Source organism: Athene cunicularia (genome assembly GCF_003259725.1).
Source record: "Athene cunicularia isolate RWA chromosome Z unlocalized genomic scaffold, athCun1 chrZ_part2, whole genome shotgun sequence".
NCBI classification, from domain to species: domain Eukaryota; kingdom Metazoa; phylum Chordata; class Aves; order Strigiformes; family Strigidae; genus Athene; species Athene cunicularia.
The window spans coordinates 12,847,356-12,867,219 of NW_020799143.1; the positions used below are offsets into that span (position 1 = coordinate 12,847,356).

Genomic DNA, 19,864 nt, shown 5'->3' on the forward strand with positions numbered 1-19,864 from the left:
AAAAAGTACTTTTATCTTGGAAGGACAGGGTCCACCCAGACAATTATACCAACACAGCCATCATGACATAAACGAAGTGATACAGCTCAAGAATTCCCCCATCACCTTCTTGTTATATCTTATCTCTACAGCATGCAGTAGTGAAAATAAAATGATAAAAGGACAAAAACAAGTGACATAGGAAAATCTGTAAAACACCCCACAAAATTCAGTGCATCACATTCCATTATTATTGATTAATAGGGGACATGACAATCTACAATCTAGTAGTTATCAAAATGTCATTTTTAGATACTAAACTTGTTTAAACAACAATTCCAAGCTCACTGGCATTCTCCTGCCACATAAGACACACGGTCAGAGGAAAGAGCCACGGTGCTAAATGTGCAGGAAAACAACAAAACCAATTGTATTTTCTACTGAATGGGTAAGGCAAACAGAAGTTTTACCCCTTTTCACTCCATTCAGCTGTCTCAGGTATACTTTGTTAGGAGAATAACTTTGAGAAACGTGGATTTAAAATCTAATCACAACAAGATTTCAACATACAGAACAATAGTTACTTCTGAGCAGAATGCATTGGTTAGGGTGAATGGCAATGTAAACTGATCCAATGGATCTGAAGATAAATGATGGTTAGGTTGTTCAAAACACGGTAATGGTGTGTATGATGCCTATAATGTATCATGTGTGTATGAGGTGTGCATGATGAAGGACACTTCATTCCTGCTGCAGCTGTGTCAGCTAGGAGGATGTTTCTTCCCTTAGCAAGAATGAAAAATACCTTCAGTGGTGCTAATTGGAAGCAGTGGTGCTGACTGATCTGACATAAATGATTTGTTTTACAAGGATACTTGCATGCTAGTTCATTCATCAATGCTCCCACCACGAAAATAAAACTTTTTAATCCCCTGAAAGCAAGACAAACATTCAAGATACATGCATTTGTACAGTAACTATATGTGATGTGAAATGATGTACTTCTTAATGACAGTTGTCCACTGTCATTAAGAAGTCCACCGAAAACACAATGCTAATAAGTAATTCTTAGGTAAAGAAGTTCTTAGGTGCAAATGACATGGTAGCTATACTGTACCTTAATCAATTTCAAAATCAGTTATAAGTATGGAACAAGTTGAAATGAGTTTGCTTCCTATTATCCAACACAGAAGCAAGAAGCATAACAGTACCTCTCAATACTTACAGAAGTTAAAGCTTCAACACTGGCACCAGTAAGACACAGGAATCGGACAACATCAAGAATGCCATTGTTTGCTGCCAGATGTAAAGGTGTTCTCCCATACTAACACAGGGAAAAAAGTATCATTACATAAGTCAAAGAACTTCACTCCAAATTTTATGACTAATAATTAAACATATTGTACAATTGTACATACGGATACACAGCACAGGTCTTAGAAAAACTAAGAAAAAGTTTTTTGATTACAGCTTAAGCATAACTGCTTAAAGCTCAATTAAACACAAAGACTAGACTGACTCTTTAAAAAACAGGAAACAATTTTATGTCTAATCAACAACTCCTCCAAATTGTGAAGGAATGATTTAGAGGTTTTTTGGTTATATTTGAGAATGTCTCTCTAATTCCCAGTAAATTTAATCTCATTTTGCTCAATTAAATATTATCCTGTTTAAGCAATACTAAATCCTTAACCTTCAAAGCTCTGGATTCTATTTCAATCCAAGTGTTACTGAGGATTACGTATCCGCAGTCTCCCTCTTCAACACAAAGGAATAAAAGGGATGAATACAAGAAGTCAGCCTGGAGGAATCTGTGCTTACTGAGGGTAGTACTGTAAGCACTGCTTCCCGAGTTTTTGCTTTTCCCTGTGAATCTCTCCACTGGCAACAGGTCCTCATGACATCCACTTCTGGGCTTCCATGTTCAGCAACTACTGTTACAACTACCACTACCATGTATTTTCTGCTTGTAACTCCTTTTACTATTAACTTCATGTGTTCTCATGCTTTCAAATACTGTTCTCCCTGTTTCAACCCTACATTCAGGAACAATCTCACAAAATCACTTCCCCAAAAATATTTGAAAGCAAAGCTAACTTTCAGAAAAGATACACCGCTCCTCAAAACCCTACACCTCAACTCAAATAGAAACATGGCTTGTATCAGAAATAGTGTGTCCAGCAGGTACAGAGAAGTAATTTTCCCCCTGTACTCAGCACCATGCATCAAGGCTGCACCTTGAATACTGCGTTCAGTTTTGGGCCCCTCAGTACAAGAAAGAAAGACACAGAGGTGCTGGAGTGCATCCAAAGAAGAGCCACAAAGCTCGTGAAGGGTCTAGAGCACAAGTCCTGTGAGGAGTGGCTGAGGGAACTGGGTTTTTTTAGCCGGGAGAACAGGAGGCTGAGGGGAAACCTTATCGCTCTCTACAACTACCTGAAAGGAGGTTGTAGCAAGGTGGGTGTTGGTCTTTTCTCCTAGGTAGCAAGCAACAGGACAACAAGAAATGGTCTCAAGTTGTGCTGGGAGAGGATTAGATTGGATATTAGGAAGGTTTCTTCACTGTAAGGGTTGTCAAGCATTGGAACAGGCTGCCCAGGGAAATGGTTAAGTCACCATCCCTGGAGGTGTAGACATGGTAGAGGTGTAGATGTGGCACTTAGAGATATGGTTTAGTGGTGGACTTGGCAGTGTTAGGTTTAAAGCTGGACTCAGTTTTTGATTCTGTGATTCTAAATAAATTGTGTATGATGTCCTACTGCACACAGTCTGCGGAAGAAACAAACGCTACCTTCCATCAGTATTATGTACATGTGGGACAATGCCAGATGTGAGGACCAAGGATAAATGGTTATGTTAACGTACTGCCATTATAGGGCTACCGAAGAGGACCAGCAGAAATAGATTTTCTATTTGATAAGACTCAATCTCATCCTTTCAAATAACAATCACTTGAAAAGTCACTCTAGTATACATGACTCTAGAAAAGTAACGGGACTCAAACCGTAACAAGAGTTTCTGCAGCCCTGATTCTGCCCCTACTGACCACTTGAAGACTGATTATTTTTTCCACAGCATGCTTAGTCAGGTCACTGATCCCAGCTCAGCATTCTTCACTATGAAAGGATGTGCTAATCCAGCATTGTGCTACATTAACTTACCTTCCCCAAAATGTGTTCTCAGCTGTGGATCTGGATTTAATTGTCTAGTCAATCAGGTTTAAACTCAGAGGCAATACCAGGGAGCTCATTATTTTAAGTTTTTTCACTTGGCAGCTGATGATTTTAATTACAGAAAGCAGAAATTATTGCACTGGACAACCCCCAAGCCAAAAGCCCCACAATTTTCTTCAGCTGGCTAATACAGAAAAGGTCAGTGCTTTGGTAATAAATGTGAGTGCTAACTAGCAAAATGTTATTCCAGAATATGTACTTTACCAGAAAAATAAAGAAGTTATGACACCTGAATCAAACAAATTGCAGATAGCAACATAAAGATTCCTATGAGTAACTTTTAAACTTTAAAGCATATATAAAATCTAGATAGGGCCGAGAAAGACATTCGTAGTTAAATATCAAGCCCTAAAGCCCCGCAGCCTGTCAGCAGAGTCCAGTGGTTCTAACATATTCAAACCAATCAATGGGAAGTTTCCTGAAAACAGCTTAGTTTTCTCTTAAAGATCTCTAGGAGCAAAGCCAGAATGTTAAACCTGTAAAGCACTGCATTCAGTTATCACATACACAGCAGCACTAGCACAACAGAATAAGCAAACAAAGCACTAGTATCTCAGAGTTTAGGGAAAGACTATTAGACGTTCTTTTTGGAAAGTGCTTACAACAATTATGGAGAGTTCACATTTTTAATTGTGATTAATCCAGCCATATGCACTGGAATCAACATTTTCAAGGTTATAAAGTTCACCAAGTGTTTCTACAATTGTGAAACAATGAGCAATAAAAAAGCTCCCAAAAAGTACCTTACTCAGACTGCTGACTTCATTTAACATTTCAATTCTGAGACTTCCTGTACCTTGCCAGTGACAACTTGTTTAATATATAAATTAATGCTATTCTATTCCAAGATGTTTGATTAGTATTTATTTTAATAAATCAACTCAATGCAGAAAAACATAAACCAGCCAATATGACACTTATTTTTCTAACCAGGAATAGAATCTACAGTTAAATCCCTTGTTAGATGACAGTGCATGTAATTTGGAAGAATTCAAAGCAGATTTTCATAAAAATGTACTGGTCTTGTATTCTGTATATAAATTATTATTCCTAAATCACATCAAGGCCAGAAGCAATGCATTTCATCTGTTCTTCAGGGCCTAGATATAATCAGCACAAAGCAAAGCTATACAGCTAGGAAAGGTTAGCATATACTTCAACTTTAGAGTTGAGTGGAAAAATACACTATTGTAATTCACCTGGGCTCTGTCTTCATGGGTCTTTAATCACCTATTAAACAGGTAAATCTGCATGGTGAGTCATTTAATGCTTTGCATTTGGCCACTTTAAGAGATAAAAAACTAAGAGGAAAAATATTTTTCATATCAGAGAACCGGAAAGGGTCATCTAATGCCATGGGTGAGCTATCAGAAAAAGTAGTTCAGTATCCATATTCCATTTACCTTATTAGTTACATCCATACTACAGCTTGCTTCACAGAGTGCCATCACAATAGGAACATTCCCATCTTTGCAGGCCACGTGCAAGGGAGTGTTGCCATGTCTGTCTTGGAAATCTACATAACATCCTTGACTGATGAGAGTTTTGACTACGTCTATTTGACATCTTCTCACAGCAAGGTGTAGGGCTATATGACCATCCTGAAAACACAAGTGAGGTAGTAACTGAGATTTCATAATGCTAAAAATCAAAGCATTCTGCAAAGTCATAGTAATTTCATAACTGGGGGCATCTCCTTGCCCCCCTTTTTGAGGGTGGGGCAGCAAGACGCACAGTACCTGTCAGAACAAAAGCTATAGGATGAAAGCAAACTTCTATTAAGCCACTGGACACTGCAGTGGAATGGATGAAATGCAAATACACATTCTCTACTGACAACTTCCCTAGGAGGTGAGAGTGACCAGCTGTAACAACCAGGTGAATATTGTAAACCACTCTAGTGTTTACTGACAGACCTTTCTTTGTGGAACAACTTAAGAGACAATGTGACTGGAAAAATCAATTTAATTCTTTTAGAAGCAAAAACATTTTTCTGAAATTGCTTTAATAGCTGTTTTGTAACTATCAGCAATAAAAGGTAGCTGAAAAGGACAAGCATACCAAAAGTACAAGCACTGAAATGCAAAACTTGTTTGTTGGAATTACACCATGAAAGACGAAAAATGATTCTGAATCAAATAGTTACATTTTTAAACAGTCCGAATTTAGCTTACTGGAAACAGGTGTGATTTATCCAACCTGCAGGAATCAAGGGCAAAGAGTAAATCCATTTTTTCTCCTTGTAAGTTAATAGTTTGTTGCCAATTAGAGAATCCAGTGTTCCTGCCATTTTTCACAGAGTATTGCTCATAAGGTGATAACTGAGTGATAATGAATCAGCAAAAACCCAATCATGGAAAAATAATCAGTGGGCAACTTTAAAGACTACTGCAATCATCAACAGTCTCTGTGTGAACTGCTCAGAAAACCTGTATCATGGTAACAATGCTGGCTTACAGCATTCAAATGAAGCAATTCAGAGAGACAGCTCTGTGACACCTGTGATCTCTGGACTTAATTCCTGACCAAAAGGAACTCAAACTAACCTTGTCTGTTGCATGAAGGTCAGCCCCGTGTTCTGCCAAGCATTCCACAATATCATGGTAACCCCTAGCAGATGCTGTCAGGAGTGGAGTCTCCCCTTCTCTGTTTTTAATGTTCACATTGCAACCTGCTTCACAGAGAGCTTTAGCAACAGAGTAGTAGCCATGCCAAGCTGCACAATGCAGTGGTGTTTCTTCTTCCTATTAACAAGGAAAACAAAAAAACCCAGAGCTGAACCAAATGCCAGGAGGAACAATTCCCTAGCTTAATTCAGAAAGAGAGGAAGATGACATAAAAGAAGAAAGACAGTCTACTAAGTAAGCTCTATGAAAAAATGCCATAATTTCTAATGCTAATGTTCTCAAAGCAAGAATAACTCTTGCTGACATACCAAGTGATTATGGTAACACACCAGATTTTCACTGTTACCTGGGTTCTAAAAATCCATATTTCTCACCATAAAACTATCTATTATGCCAGCAATTTTAGTTTAGATGTGCTCCTGAAGCTAACTACCTTGGTTCTCTCACCTGAAAACTGATCCTCATTCATAAACAACTTCTACATCCTGTGTGCTGAGGGACTAATACAGTATTTAAAACAGACTGCTTCACTAAGGAGATGCAAATCCCCCTAGACTTGTGGTTTGAGGAAGATCACTCTGCTTATCATGTTCAAAAAGCACATCCTTATGATTTAGGAGTGTAGGCAGTGACTTAGGTATTTAGAAACCCAAGTTCTTTAAACATGCATCACAACAAGCATTTGAAACTACAGGCATTTTGAGCTCAGTTGTGACTGAAGTTCTAATTTGCTTTTTTGCTTAAACCCAGGAAGCTTCAAAATATTCACATTCAATGTCCTTGTACTTCCTAACAAGTTACGTGGAACAGCATTAAGAAGCTCAAATGTTTTACAAAATTATGGTATTGAAAGTAGTCCACTGAAAAGCTGGGAGGATTACAACCCACCAGAAAAGTCATTCTATGAAATTCTAAGAAATGAGATATCCTTTATGCACCTGGCAAATATCAGTGAAGAGACAAATAATGATGATAATAGTAGACAACTTGACTGTATTCAAGATTTCTGTAAAAATCTGAGGAATTAGTCAAGCAGCCCATCCTCTGGTCCCTTGACTTAAACAATATAAAGGTAGTCCTAGAGGATGCAGTACTTGTGGAACTCCCCCACACAGTTAAATTTGGGTCAAATGGATGTTTTCTATTAAGCCTTTTCTTTCATGTTTTCTCAAAATATTTCAAAGCTCTAAACAATCCCTCCTAAGCCCTCCTCTCATTTTCAAAAATGAGTGCCTGACACTTCAGCAAAGTCCCATGATGGCTAAAATGAAGCTGAAGTCAAGGCAAAAACTAATAAATGCTTTAGCTGAAATCACAGAGCACACACCACTACCCATACCTTTGTGATGTTGAGTTTCTCTGTCTTTAAGCTTTCAAGAGAATCTGTGTTTTGTAACAGTGGTTGATTCATCAACGCTTTTTTTTCCATAGTCTTAATCTATTAAGAGGTATTGAAACCTCTGTAATTGTTTTGTTGGGTGTTTTGTTTTCTGGTTTGGGTTTTTTGTTTTTCAAATGCAAACATACCAGAGGCTGCAAGGTAAGACTAAGAGTTTTGACCACTCATACTAAAGGCTTATTTGTTGAAGAAAAACAGACAGTGTCCATGACTCACCTTGTCTTGAAAGTTTGGATTGGATCCAATGCTACAGAGAAACTCAACCACATCCACATGCCCGTACCGAGCTGCAACATGGAGAGCGGTCTCCCCAGACTACAATTGAAGAAGAACATGCAGTGTAATTTCATGTCACCCATGGATATAAACTGCTGTGTACAGCCTGAATGCCTGTATAATGCATGGAGTACTCCTCCCTCCCCATAACCCAGTGGCACAGCTGTAGTCAGCAGTGATCTGCTTACAAACTGTAGTGGTATGTGACAGATACACAACCACCTGACAGGTTATTTCTTCAAAGGCCTTCCTCTGTCAGAAATAATTTTCCTACTTAGTCTGTTTCAGGTCACAGCCACAATGGGATTCTGAATAATATGAAGAGGCAGCTGCATATGCAATTGGTGTTCAAACAGACATCCTACTTCTATTCATACTATTTCCATATGCCCCTCCCTCCACCCTGTATATACAAATGTAAGGAGCTGGCCTAATATTTTGGTATATCCAGGTGTATTTGGGTCATTACATGTAATTATTTGCAACCTTTTGTTGAAATTATATGAAAAAGAAATGGTATTTTTATTAAGAGAGCAACCTTTCCTAGTATCCTTATCAGGAGTTGAACACTAATTTTGCTAATGTGCCTTGCCTTGCACTAGTTTCCTCAACAAAGCAAACTGTGTTTCACAAGTATAACTGCCTCTATACTGGAGCTTTGGCTAGTATAAAAACATCACTATAATATAAGATTTTAACAGAGACTAGTTTCTAGGGCAAATGTTGCTCAAGTAACACTGCTGGAGACAAGGTAAGTGCTCATCAGCTATAAATTCTTAGGCTTCATTATATTCTACTTAGTAACAGTCAAATTTACTTGTCAGGCAAAAGTGATTTTCAATCAAGAGGAATGAAAAACAGAGTCACGATTCTACCCTAAGTTTCAATGCAAAGTCTTGTCTTCAAGAAAAATTTGTACTTCCCCACCTAACCACCATGTACTCACCACATTTAACATGCACACTTGGTTAACATTTGTCAGGAAAATAATCAGTACATCCAGCTACTTTAAAGCTCTGTTATCACAGCCCTATATGTTATCTTATAAAACTACAGTAAAAAAGCCAGTCACATTCTTGGAATTATGGCACAGCTGAAAAATCATTCAATTTGGAAGACTTCTCTCTTTGCTAAAGTTATTTAAAAAAAAAGGATCACTGCATGAAAAAGGAAAAGAACTTCTTTCTTACCTTATCCTTAACATCCAAAGGACATTTATTATGATTGAGAAATTTCAATGTTTCTACATGACCATGTCGAGAAGCCCAATAAATTGCATTAGATCCAGCCTGTCAAAAATATTTCATTACAGATATTACCGATCAATTTAGAAGCCTAATTTTAGATCTTCAGCTGAGGTATACATGCAGTTAGACGTACAAAGATATACTGAACAGCTATTCAAGCTTATATAAACATTCTTTTTTAAAAAAAATTGCAAAGTGGTTCAACAATGACAACAAAACCCCCTCCCTAAGGATGATTAACAGGATCACTAACTGTTTGAAAGGACAGTCCTCTTCCCCCTTGCAAGGGAGGTTTTTTTAAAAAAACAAGTCATGAGAAAAACCTTTCTGCTGTGTACTTTACCATCTATTGTATAGAGAAGCAGACAGTGATTCAAGTTTGCTTTAAATTTACTCTAGATTGTTACAACACATTTTGAGAAAAAGGTTGTTGCAAAGCCTACCATCTGTTGCATACAAGTTCTCGTTGCACTACTCCCCAATGCTAAAATGTGCGTTTATCATTCCATATTAAATGAAGTTCACCACTGAGTTTTAGGGCAATCACTAACTTGAACTAACTGAGGCAATTCTGTAAGCATGAACTACATTTTAAGATTAGTATCATTCAAATTACCTCAACTAATAAAGTGATCAAAATCAGAGGATGTGCACTAGTAATAAATTATGTTATTGAAAATTTGCTTTTATCTTTTTGCTGTGGAAGAGAGAAAACAGGCTCTATGACCTGGACTTTTTCATTTCCAATAAAACTTCGTCTGAACTGCTTATCCTCTGCTATACTAAAAATCTCGTACAGAGCGGTGACAAAGCAGAACCCTGACCTTATCTTGAACATCAATACGGGATCCACGCTTTAAAAGCAACTGAAGCATCTGAATGTTTCCACAGCCAGCAGCAATCAGTAGTGGAGGTGTTCCATGCTAAGAGTGAAACAAGCAAGAACAACATATTTAATTTTTGAAGGATTAAGGAAAGAGTACAATAGAAGGCAGGCACTGACTGGCATCTCTGGGTTTCCAGATTCAAATTAAGTCTTCAGGAAATGCTGTATAGAAAATAATTTGTCCATCTGTCCAAAAGAATTTGTTACACAACCATCTTTCATATTTTTGGGATGAATTAACTTCATGATACATGACATACTAAATGCATGCTTTACAAATTAGGAATATTAATATTAAACTCTCATTAGCCCAGTTTGGCAAGGATGTTCCCCTTTGTAACTTCTTTATGTCTACACTTCAAGCCAGATTTCCCAAGTGTTTGCCACACTACCTCAAATACACAAACCTCCAGGAACATATGGGAAAGTTAAATGGGACCAAACCATTGTAACAAAAAATACAGTGATTTTTTGAAAGCTTCAAGGTCCCATCATAGTAAAATAACAGACACTTCACTTCTATAGTGCTCTTCATGAATAATTCTTGAAGTACTTTATAATGAAGGTCAGTATAACATTCAAAAAAGTGAAAATTATATCAGAGATTATTTATCCAAGGTTAAACAGCAGAGCCAGCAACAGAACTTTTGTCTCTTGGTCTCAATTCCAATACTCCTGTCAGTACAGCAACAACACACTTAAATACTGCAGTAGGAATGTAATTTCATTTCTGAAAATAAATGCCATAATTTAACATTATGTTCAAATAACTAGTTTCTGCAGCATGGGACTTTTGCTTTAAAGAGTGTTTTGCAAAGTCAGTTTTGGCAGTCTGGTTATTCCTACGTATTCTGCCATCTTCATCTGCCATAAAAAACAACTGCAAAGAAAAGCAAAGGCTGGTATCTTGATATATCACCGCTCTTGACAATAGATTTGATTAGTACTTTCTCTCTCAAAGGCCTAGGCTAAAATAAACCAACACATTTTTGGCTCCATTTTCAGGTAGTTTGTGAAGACTGAACACAGACCACATTAAAATCTCTCCTAAAGAAAGCAGAATTATTTCTCATCCACTTGTCTTTTCATTTCAGGTGTTACATTTCTATTTTACAAGCATGCTGCTCTATTCAACAGGGTGATAGCTAGTCCCACACACACCTCATTACAGACCCACACTACCTTGTTGGGTTGATTGACATCGTAATTTGTCAGAGATCCCAGAAGGTGCTGTAATCCAGGAACATTGTCATCATTGATGGCATGAATAATAGCTTTCATTACAAAAGAATCTTCCTCATCCTTGTAATTAAATGAGAAAGAAGAAAAATTTTAAGCTTCAAGGAAAAGAAATCCCTCTCAACAGCTGCCAAAACATCTAAAAAAAAATTTTAAAGTAAAATTTCCAAAGTCTTTTAGAGCTTCAGCTGCAAGTTGTAATCCTTCGTGAAGCATATGGCTAACATATACAGGTTATTTGAAAACTCACACCAAACACACCCCACCCCCACCCCCATTTTCTAGTACAATATGCTTTTTTCTTCTTCATACATGAACTCATTACTCATTCAGATCCCAAATACATTTCTTCTATTAGGTATTCTATTTTTCCTCCTAGGACTTTCAATAGATGCAATATTTGCATGAAATGAAACTAATTTCAGGCAGATATGAAAAGATTAAAAAACCCAAGAGGTACACAAATACAAACTGGAGTACCAGGTTTCAGCCATCTGGGAATATGACACAAGAGAGGTACTCTGGATCAAGCTTTCATCTATACAAATGGACAAGTTAAAAATCTAGAACATAAGTAATGAACCTAGATAACTCTGCAGGTATAACTTTATTTTTCTCCCACGCACTAAAATGTCAAAGAACTGAAATTCACTGAGTCCAATATTGGATCACTCTTATCTCCTGAGGCTTCAGATTTTTTAGAACACTAACATCCTTTCTACTGCAACACAGGTGTGAAATGCTGATCCAGTGTTTAAAATCATACTGATGGCTGAGGCCGGGGAGGCAGGGAAAGAAGGGCAGGACTGAGCGAACAAAGAGCATGGAAGCAGAAAGGAAGGAGGAAGAAGAGTGAAACAAGAGTGTGGAGTTGAACAGGAGAGACACAGGGAAGACAGTAAGGATAAAGAGGACTTTCCAGAATTTTCTGAAGTTTGATGAGGTTTTGAAAAGATGAGGTTACCCAGCTCTAAACATATTAACATACATACTTTGATGATCACAGGGAATTTGTCAAGTGTGTAGTAAAACCTTGAGAGTAAGCTAAACAAGAATGCTTTTGGATTTACAAGTATTTGTAATTATAACAAAACATACAGCAGTTGCTCCTGACTATTTAAACCTAACAGACGTATGTAATACCACAAACTGAATACTGACCCACTTTAAAACTTCCTCCTTACATAACTGCTTGTTGTGATACTGTTGTCTAGCACTTACTGGATTTAAGGGGGTCTCACTGATTTTGAATATTCTGTTTAAAAAATGCAGTATTATTTTACTCTACACAGTGTAATGAAAAATTCAGATGCAACTTTTTCAAATAATTGCTACAGTACCAAAAATCCTTCTGAATCAAACTTCAAAACCAAGCTAGATGAATTTCTGGCACTAGCTACCAGCCGTACCATGGTAATTAATAAATTAAATTTTAAGGTTTGTGTTATACCAAAAATCAGGCTATTGAAATTATGGGGTTTCAACCCCAAGCCCCAAATTAAGGCTGGCATACGGGTGATTCCCACAGCCCTTCACAAAGGGGGGGTGAGTTTGCCTTTAGGCTTCCCTCCAGGGTGTGGCCGGCCTTGCAGGGAGAGCCATTGGGTAAATGAGCCTCAGGTGTCTGCAGTAAGTAAACAAGGGTCAGGTGTCCCACTTAGGGATAAAAGCTGGGACCCCTTGCAGGAAGGGGCATTATCTGTCTGTGAGGTGGATGTACTTTGCAGAGTTCCCTCTTGGGGAGGACCTCCTGTCTCCCTGGGACTGGGCTCCAGTCAGGTCTGGCCTTTGTAAATGTGGGCTGTGTAGAGATTCAGTATGTGGCATCCTTGGTCTTATGTATTTGGCTTGTTGACTCGGTTGTCTCCTCTCACTTCTATGGGAGACTGCATGTCACCATTTATTCCACCTATTGTTGGCTGTGTGGTGTCGTTGTTGGGGTCAGTGGGATTGATGTCAATTATGTATAATCCAAGTGACTTGTTTGTACCCCCAGGGCTCACCCATGTACTGACCCTTTTGTACCAAATACAATTTGGTTATTGGTTCATCTTTATGCTGGCTGTGTTCTTTATGCTAGGCCTAATAATTGGCAAAACAGCTATGGATAACTGACATCTGTAGCCTTGGAATCTATTTCTTCCTACATACAAGATTAATTAATTATGCACATTTTCAGTAGCCCAGCATTTCTGTTAGAATAATGTCACAGAATGTTAATGTTTCAGATGTAGAAAGCATTCTAAGCATGTAAGTACATACTTACCAGAGTATCATCACTCCTAGCGACACTCATGTTACTTCTGGACAAGAAAGATCTTGATAATCTTTGGCACAAGGATATTAAGCGCACTGATTGCTTTTTAAAAATAATAAGAAAAAAGCTATATGTAAAAAAAAATCAAAACAAAGTACTTGTGATAAGATGCTATTGCAGAGATTTTAAAGGAATACTGTTGTATTAGCAAAACAAACTGGCGTTTGACTTCAACACCCCCATCTCCTTTTTATATTGCATTTGAACCTTCAATTTCTTCTTTTTACATCTATAATCCAAATAAACTATTCATATGCACTAAAGCAAAGCTACACAATATTCTGGATTGCTACAATTTCATCAAGCTGTTGAAATACAAAGCAAAACAGATTTGTGTTACATCCTCTTGTTCACACTGAAAACATTTAAATGTAAATAATTTTAAAGTATGTACACACAGAAAACCTGAGTGCTAATTAGCTGACAGCATTCCTTTAAATGCCATATTACAAAACAGTTTAAGATATTCCTAAACCCACCATTTCATTCCAGGGCAGCAGACTAGTACATACATTTTATAAATACCATAGATGTTCACCTATGACAGACATCAAACTGCAGCAAAAAAAAAAAAAAAAAGGCTGGATATTTTGTGATTTTGGTCCATAGCTTAGCAAAATCATCTTATTTCTTGGCCTCTGTGACAACAAATAAAAATCCTTTTCTAATAATAGTGACCTCTGTTGTCTTATGTTTCATCTCTTCTCATGATAAACAGATAAAACAGTTCTGCCTTTGCTTAGTATCAGTGTGGATTCCCCAATGTGCAAGAAGAAGGTGGGTAACTATCTTGATGAACTGCTCCTTGCACAGATCAGCACTTTCAGCTAATACCTTACCCACTTCTGGAAAGATGAAGTGATGCCAACCTTTTAAACAGGTTGGCAGTCAGACCAAAAATCCTTTGCAGAAGATGCTAGCTGTTTCTTCCTTTTCTGTTGAGTGTTGGCAGAACTACTAGCATAATTAATTCTGTGAAGCCTGCGTAAGGATGTTTGATTTATGGGGACTCCTGTCACAAAAACATGCACCTACACTTAGAAGTGCCCTTCTCTTCAAACATTACGGAAACATATGACAGCATACAGCTAGACGCATAAAAGAAACAATCCACACACAAGCATTTATATGTAGATCATTAACAAAGAAGTCTTCTACCATACCACCACATTCAAGCACCCTATTTATTCCAAATGACAGAGGAATTGGTGTCTTCTTCCTTATTCTCCACTCTTAAAGGCACTGATGTGTCCCTGGCGCAGGTAACGCAACTGCATTTGTATGTCGCCATTTATTGAATTATTGAAGATTTATTAAATGACTTACTTTCCATTTTCGTCGTGCTGCAAACTTTTTGAATTTCTCCATATTCACCGCAGATGCTTTTCTACTAAGTGCTTGCTGGGTGTCTTTAGGCTATGCACAGAAGGAAAATAAAGCTGTTGTAACATATTCCACAATTACACCCAAACTTTCATAAAGTACCTTCCTGTATGTAAGACACTGTCCTTCAGTGATGACTTCCACTTACACGATAATGATATTGTAATAACAAAGCAATTGTAGGCACAGCATTTTAACATCCACAGCCTAGTGGGGCATGCAGATGGAATTTCTTGAGAAAATGCCCTAAAGGAAATCCATATGTAAGTGTATTTCATGCAGTACTAAAATTTGGTTTTTCATTTTAAACAAAAAAACTCAACAGCCAACAGAAAGTTTAGCTTTATCCTTCACCTTCCTCTGACAGAAGTATTGGATATCATCCCCTAGATAAATCTTGTCTCCTGGGAAGATTTCCTGGCTGATTTTGAATGCAGTTAAACTTTGTACCAATTTCAGTGTAATCAGCTGGATACTGCTAGGACCCCAAAAAATCATATCCCACCTGCTTGTGCAGCAAGTTCTAAGGCTGCACCTTCTGAACTTTCTCACAGGTTAATACTAAGCACCAGTTACCAGGAGTATACCAAGTTTTCCATTATATGATCCCACACTTGAAGTCACTTTTATGGAGAAATGCAGGTACCTTACACAGCAGATATGTTAATGGAAGTCTACATTCTGAAAGCAGTAGTTTTCAGTAAGTCATATTAAAAAATTATGCCCATTTTCCTTGTTAAGGAACTTGAAAGATGGAAAGGAAGTATTAAATGAATAATGAATTAATTTTAACAGGACAACAGAGAATGAATTACATGCTAACCTTGATCCAAGGATGCAGCAAACTATCTTCAATAGTCATTCTCTTCCTTTAATAGAATAATACAGAACTGTTTCAGATAGTAAAAAATGCATACTGCTATATGTTTATTAAACTAACATCTCAGAATACCATGTAATTTGAAATACTAGAGACAGGGTGCAACAGTGCATACAGAAGAGGAACAGCTCACTTTGGATCCTTGACTAGAAGTCTTCGTATGAAATCTTTAGCTAGGGCACTGGTATTATTGAAGAACTCTTCTTCAAATTCATAATTCACAGCAGACACATTTGCTAATGTTTCCTGTTTGGTTTCTCCAAGAAATGGTGATGCACCACTTAAACTGCAAGAAAGAGAACACTCCTCTCATGACATGTTGTAACATCGCTGTTTCAATCCTCTGAGATCAAACGACAGCAGAAAGTGAACATTTTTCTTCTGTGGCTTAAGATTGCAAATGTACTTTTGGAAAGATGTGATCTATGAGGGCAAAAATCCTTGCCATAATTTCAGAGAATATTGATCAAGACAAAGCTGCTGTGGAAAATGACCTACAGAAGACAGCCTCCCATGCTATCTCAATGCTGATTAATGGCCATTCTTTTAGTAATTACACCTTTGAGTTTATGATCGTTCAACTTGAATTATGATGTGCAATCAAAATGGTTTAACTTGTACAGACACCACCAAAAACCCAAAGGACAGAATCAGAATTAAAAACAGCATTTGCAAGAACTACCCACAGATTTTGGTACTTACAGAATATAAGTTATTACACCAATGCTCCTAGAGTGAAGGGGGAGGGGAGGGATGAAGGAGAGGAGAGAGAAACAGATGGAGGGAGAGGAGAGAAAAAAAAAGGTTAGAACATAAGAATAATCATGAGAGATTTATTTCAAGTAAGATCCAATAACTTACCACATATCTGCTTCAAGACCAAGAGGCTCATAATTTACTATTTCAGGAGCTAAAGGAAAAAGCAGGAAGATCAGTATCTAGTCAAAGAATACATCTATGTCACTCTGAGCCTATACATGCCAGAGATAATAAACTAAGATGCTGATAGATAACAACAACTTAATGCAAGTCTAAGTTGGAACTGAATGCTACAAATTAATTATTTAAATTTCAAAATGACATGAATTACAAATTACACAATCTGTAACTCAGCCGAACCAGGCTAAGCCACAGATATTGTTTCAGACCGAGAAAGAATAGTTTGAAGAAATAACTGTTTTCTCACCAACAAACTCTGGCGTTCCGAAGATATTTTTGAATTCATTTCCAAAGTCAATTTTGTGTGCTAAACCAAAGTCAATAATCTTGATTCGAGGCTTTGGTACATTCCTGTCCAACAACATTATGTTTTCAGGCTTTGAGAAGGAGGAAGGGGAGAGAAAAACCGATCATACACAGGTACAAAATGTCTGACACACACCTGCATTCTTCAGCATTGAACACTTCTCTTTACCTCCCTTAGCCTCTTCAATTGTGCCTTCAGTGGAAAAATCCCATCTTTTCCTATTACAATCTAACATACACTACAAATTAACTACAGAAAATTAGCATTTAATGTTGATGATGGAGTGCAATGATTTCCACAGGGCCAAGATTTTACCTCTTATAGATGCAACTGTTGCAGTTTCCATGTGGACTGACACTAAATGAAACACACTGTCTTCTGTAAAGAAGCCCCTACACTATGGCGATCTGAGCATTGCTAGGAGCTTGCAAGAAACAAAGTCCTATAAACTACTATTTGGGCCTAGTTAACATTACTCCCTGAAAGACGTTTCTTTCACACTGCATGAGCAATCAGGGAGATATATCTTGTTGCCTTTAGACCTCCAAGAAAAACTTTTGGAGTGGTCCAGTTCCCAGATTTTAATGCTCGACATCTAAATTACAAAAAAGGATAAAGAGAAGGTTCTCATGTGTCTTCCAGCTGCATTTTAAAATATGGGTTTTGGATTATTTTACAACAAAGACTTGCAAAGCCAGAACAAAGTTGGAAGATAAAACCTCAAGATTATCATCAAAGGACCCTGCTTCTACACTATATCACTTTAACGAGCATACAGAACCAGCTACTTAGTCTCCATATCCTGTCACATCCACAAGCTGCCATGCTCTGAAGAGTTCCTGGAGCTACATCCATCCTGCTCACATTGTTAAGGACTTCTAGAGTCATTAAGGACATCTCTTCATCATAACCCTTCTTTTACCTCTCTTCCCCAATTATAGGGGCTGATATGCACAAATGTAGTTTTATTCCTTCCCCTTCTATATTTCTATTTCATACTTTTAATTTCTGCATACTTTAGTTCTTGCTGTATACTTTAATTCACATATTCTTAGTATCTAGTGTAAGGATACTTTGGTTTTTTACAAGCACACTGGCAAAACTTTACATTTCATATTGTAAGAAACTTATTTCTTACTAGATTCACAGTTTTTTCCTCATGCTGACTATCATAGAAAGGCCAAATGTAGTAATGAAGATAAGACTGAAAAAGGTATCCTTACCCTTAAAACCATACTCTTCCCTACCTCATTCCCAGAACGCAGCACCCCTTTCAGAACTGCACTGCAATCTAATAATTGTGCTTCCTTTTGCTATTATAGACATAGCTGCCGACTTCAGCAGACTTAGAGAATGTTCAGCTGCCTACCTCTGGAAAAAAAAAACTTACAGAGGAAAACATTCTGAAACGAAACATTAAAAAAGCAGTAACTAAGTTTACATACAAAAGCTGTCTTTTCATTACCAAAAGGATGCAATTAACAGTTTTTCTAAAAAGAAACAAAAAATTCCCAAAAGCAAAAAAAGGAGAAAATTATCTGCTGTCTGCTCCACAAGATTCTTTATACTTAACTCTGTACTGTTTCAATTTAGTATCCATAAATAATGTTCATGTGAACATAAAATGTATACAACAGAAAAAAAAAAAACAACCCAGAAAAAAGGCATCCTGTTCAGAATGTTTCATGTTCCCATACGCATTCCATAAAATCATAATCATGTTTTTTATTTCAAGATTGCTTCCTCCGAATGGTTTAATTTCATTGGAAGTTGCCATCTTCCAAGAAGAATCTTACATTGAAAACAGATGGGAACTATTTACAGTTCAGTAATTTATTTTCAATGGCTAAGCTTTCCCTTGTCTACATAAGCTAACAAAACAAAACTATGGCCAAGATCTGCACGATGGCACATTTGTGGCTGGTATAACAAAGGACTTTAACGGATATTGCTTAGAGTTGTTCATGTTTTTATCTGTTCAACACACCTTAAGATCAAAGTGGGCAATTTGCAGAGAGTGGAGATACTGAACACCATTAAGTATCTGTTTGAGAAATTCTGTGGCTTCCTCCTCTGTGAGTGATTCTTTCTCAGCTAAGAAATCGAAGAGCTCTCCACCTGCAACACTTTGGAGAGAAGAAGCAGAGTTACTGACAAGTTTGTGTTAACCAACAGGTTCCTTCTAGCACAGCTGTTCTCAAACCAGCCTTGAAAAGGGTCCAGATGCTTTAAAGATTGTCAGTATCAAAAAAGATAAAAATTACTTAATTCAATACCTGAAATAGTTAACAGCTACCCCTCTGAAAACAACAGTCAAGAGAGTTTTATTTACAAAAAAAACCCCAAACAACAAAACCACAGTTGGATTTATCTAAATTTAAATGAAATAAACCCCATCTACTCTCCCTATGTACATTTAAAACACTAAAATTAAGTGTGAAGTGAGTATATGGAAAATGTATGAATGTAACAGGACATCTAGAAAATAACATGTATGAACATGAATTGGTTCATACTACCAGTAAAACATCACTTTTCCACCACACCCCCACTGAAAAATAAAAAATTTAAAACCTACTTTGAAATAGTTACTGGTAGCTGTCCTGACATACAGTTTTTAAACTCCTCAAAACATACAACTCTTTGAAAATATAATATATTCTTTGATATCTTGTATTACATTCAGCGTATGTGTTGTATTTGTACTATAACATTACCACATCTTGCCTACAAGGGAAAGACACTACTGCTCTTAAGACTATTTTCAGCTACTGTTTTAGCTGCACTGGCAGAAAGAAGAGACTTAAGAAGTGAGGAGAATACATAAGCACATCCAGATTTTTGTATCTGAGCAAAAGGAATAAACTGAAGATGACCCTCTTCTCAGCTCAGTCAGCAGTCTGGCAGTAGTGATGATAATTGTCAACAGAAAAAGAGATACTGAAGTGAATGGGAAGCATGAACTACAACTAGTCTTAAAAAATAACTAATGGCCTTTTAGTTTAAGGACATATACTGAGATGACTGTGCTGGTTTTGGCTGGGATAGAAATAATTTTCTTCACAGTAGCTAGTATGGAGCTATGTTCTGGATTTGTGCTGAAAAGTGTTGATAACACAGGGGTGTTTCGTTACTGCTGAACAGTGCTTGGA

At 37.2% G+C, this 19,864-nt stretch overlaps 1 protein-coding gene across 1 annotated transcript in view; it reads right to left on the reverse strand.

Moving 5' to 3' along the window:
* DAPK1 (death associated protein kinase 1) overlaps positions 1 to 19,864 on the reverse strand; it is a 92,163-nt gene that overhangs the window by 19,818 nt on the left and 52,481 nt on the right. The window contains exons 4-18 of the mRNA XM_026866040.1: positions 18,700 to 18,838; positions 16,653 to 16,782; positions 16,328 to 16,376; positions 16,169 to 16,195; positions 15,600 to 15,752; positions 15,410 to 15,455; positions 14,530 to 14,619; positions 13,153 to 13,245; positions 10,830 to 10,949; positions 9,586 to 9,684; positions 8,705 to 8,803; positions 7,455 to 7,553; positions 5,759 to 5,956; positions 4,616 to 4,813; positions 1,205 to 1,303 (exon numbers count right to left, since the gene is read on the reverse strand). Coding sequence (XP_026721841.1) covers positions 1,205 to 1,303; positions 4,616 to 4,813; positions 5,759 to 5,956; positions 7,455 to 7,553; positions 8,705 to 8,803; positions 9,586 to 9,684; positions 10,830 to 10,949; positions 13,153 to 13,245; positions 14,530 to 14,619; positions 15,410 to 15,455; positions 15,600 to 15,752; positions 16,169 to 16,195; positions 16,328 to 16,376; positions 16,653 to 16,782; positions 18,700 to 18,838 — 1,639 coding nt within the window. The remainder of the gene's footprint in view (positions 1 to 1,204; positions 1,304 to 4,615; positions 4,814 to 5,758; positions 5,957 to 7,454; positions 7,554 to 8,704; positions 8,804 to 9,585; positions 9,685 to 10,829; positions 10,950 to 13,152; positions 13,246 to 14,529; positions 14,620 to 15,409; positions 15,456 to 15,599; positions 15,753 to 16,168; positions 16,196 to 16,327; positions 16,377 to 16,652; positions 16,783 to 18,699; positions 18,839 to 19,864) is intronic.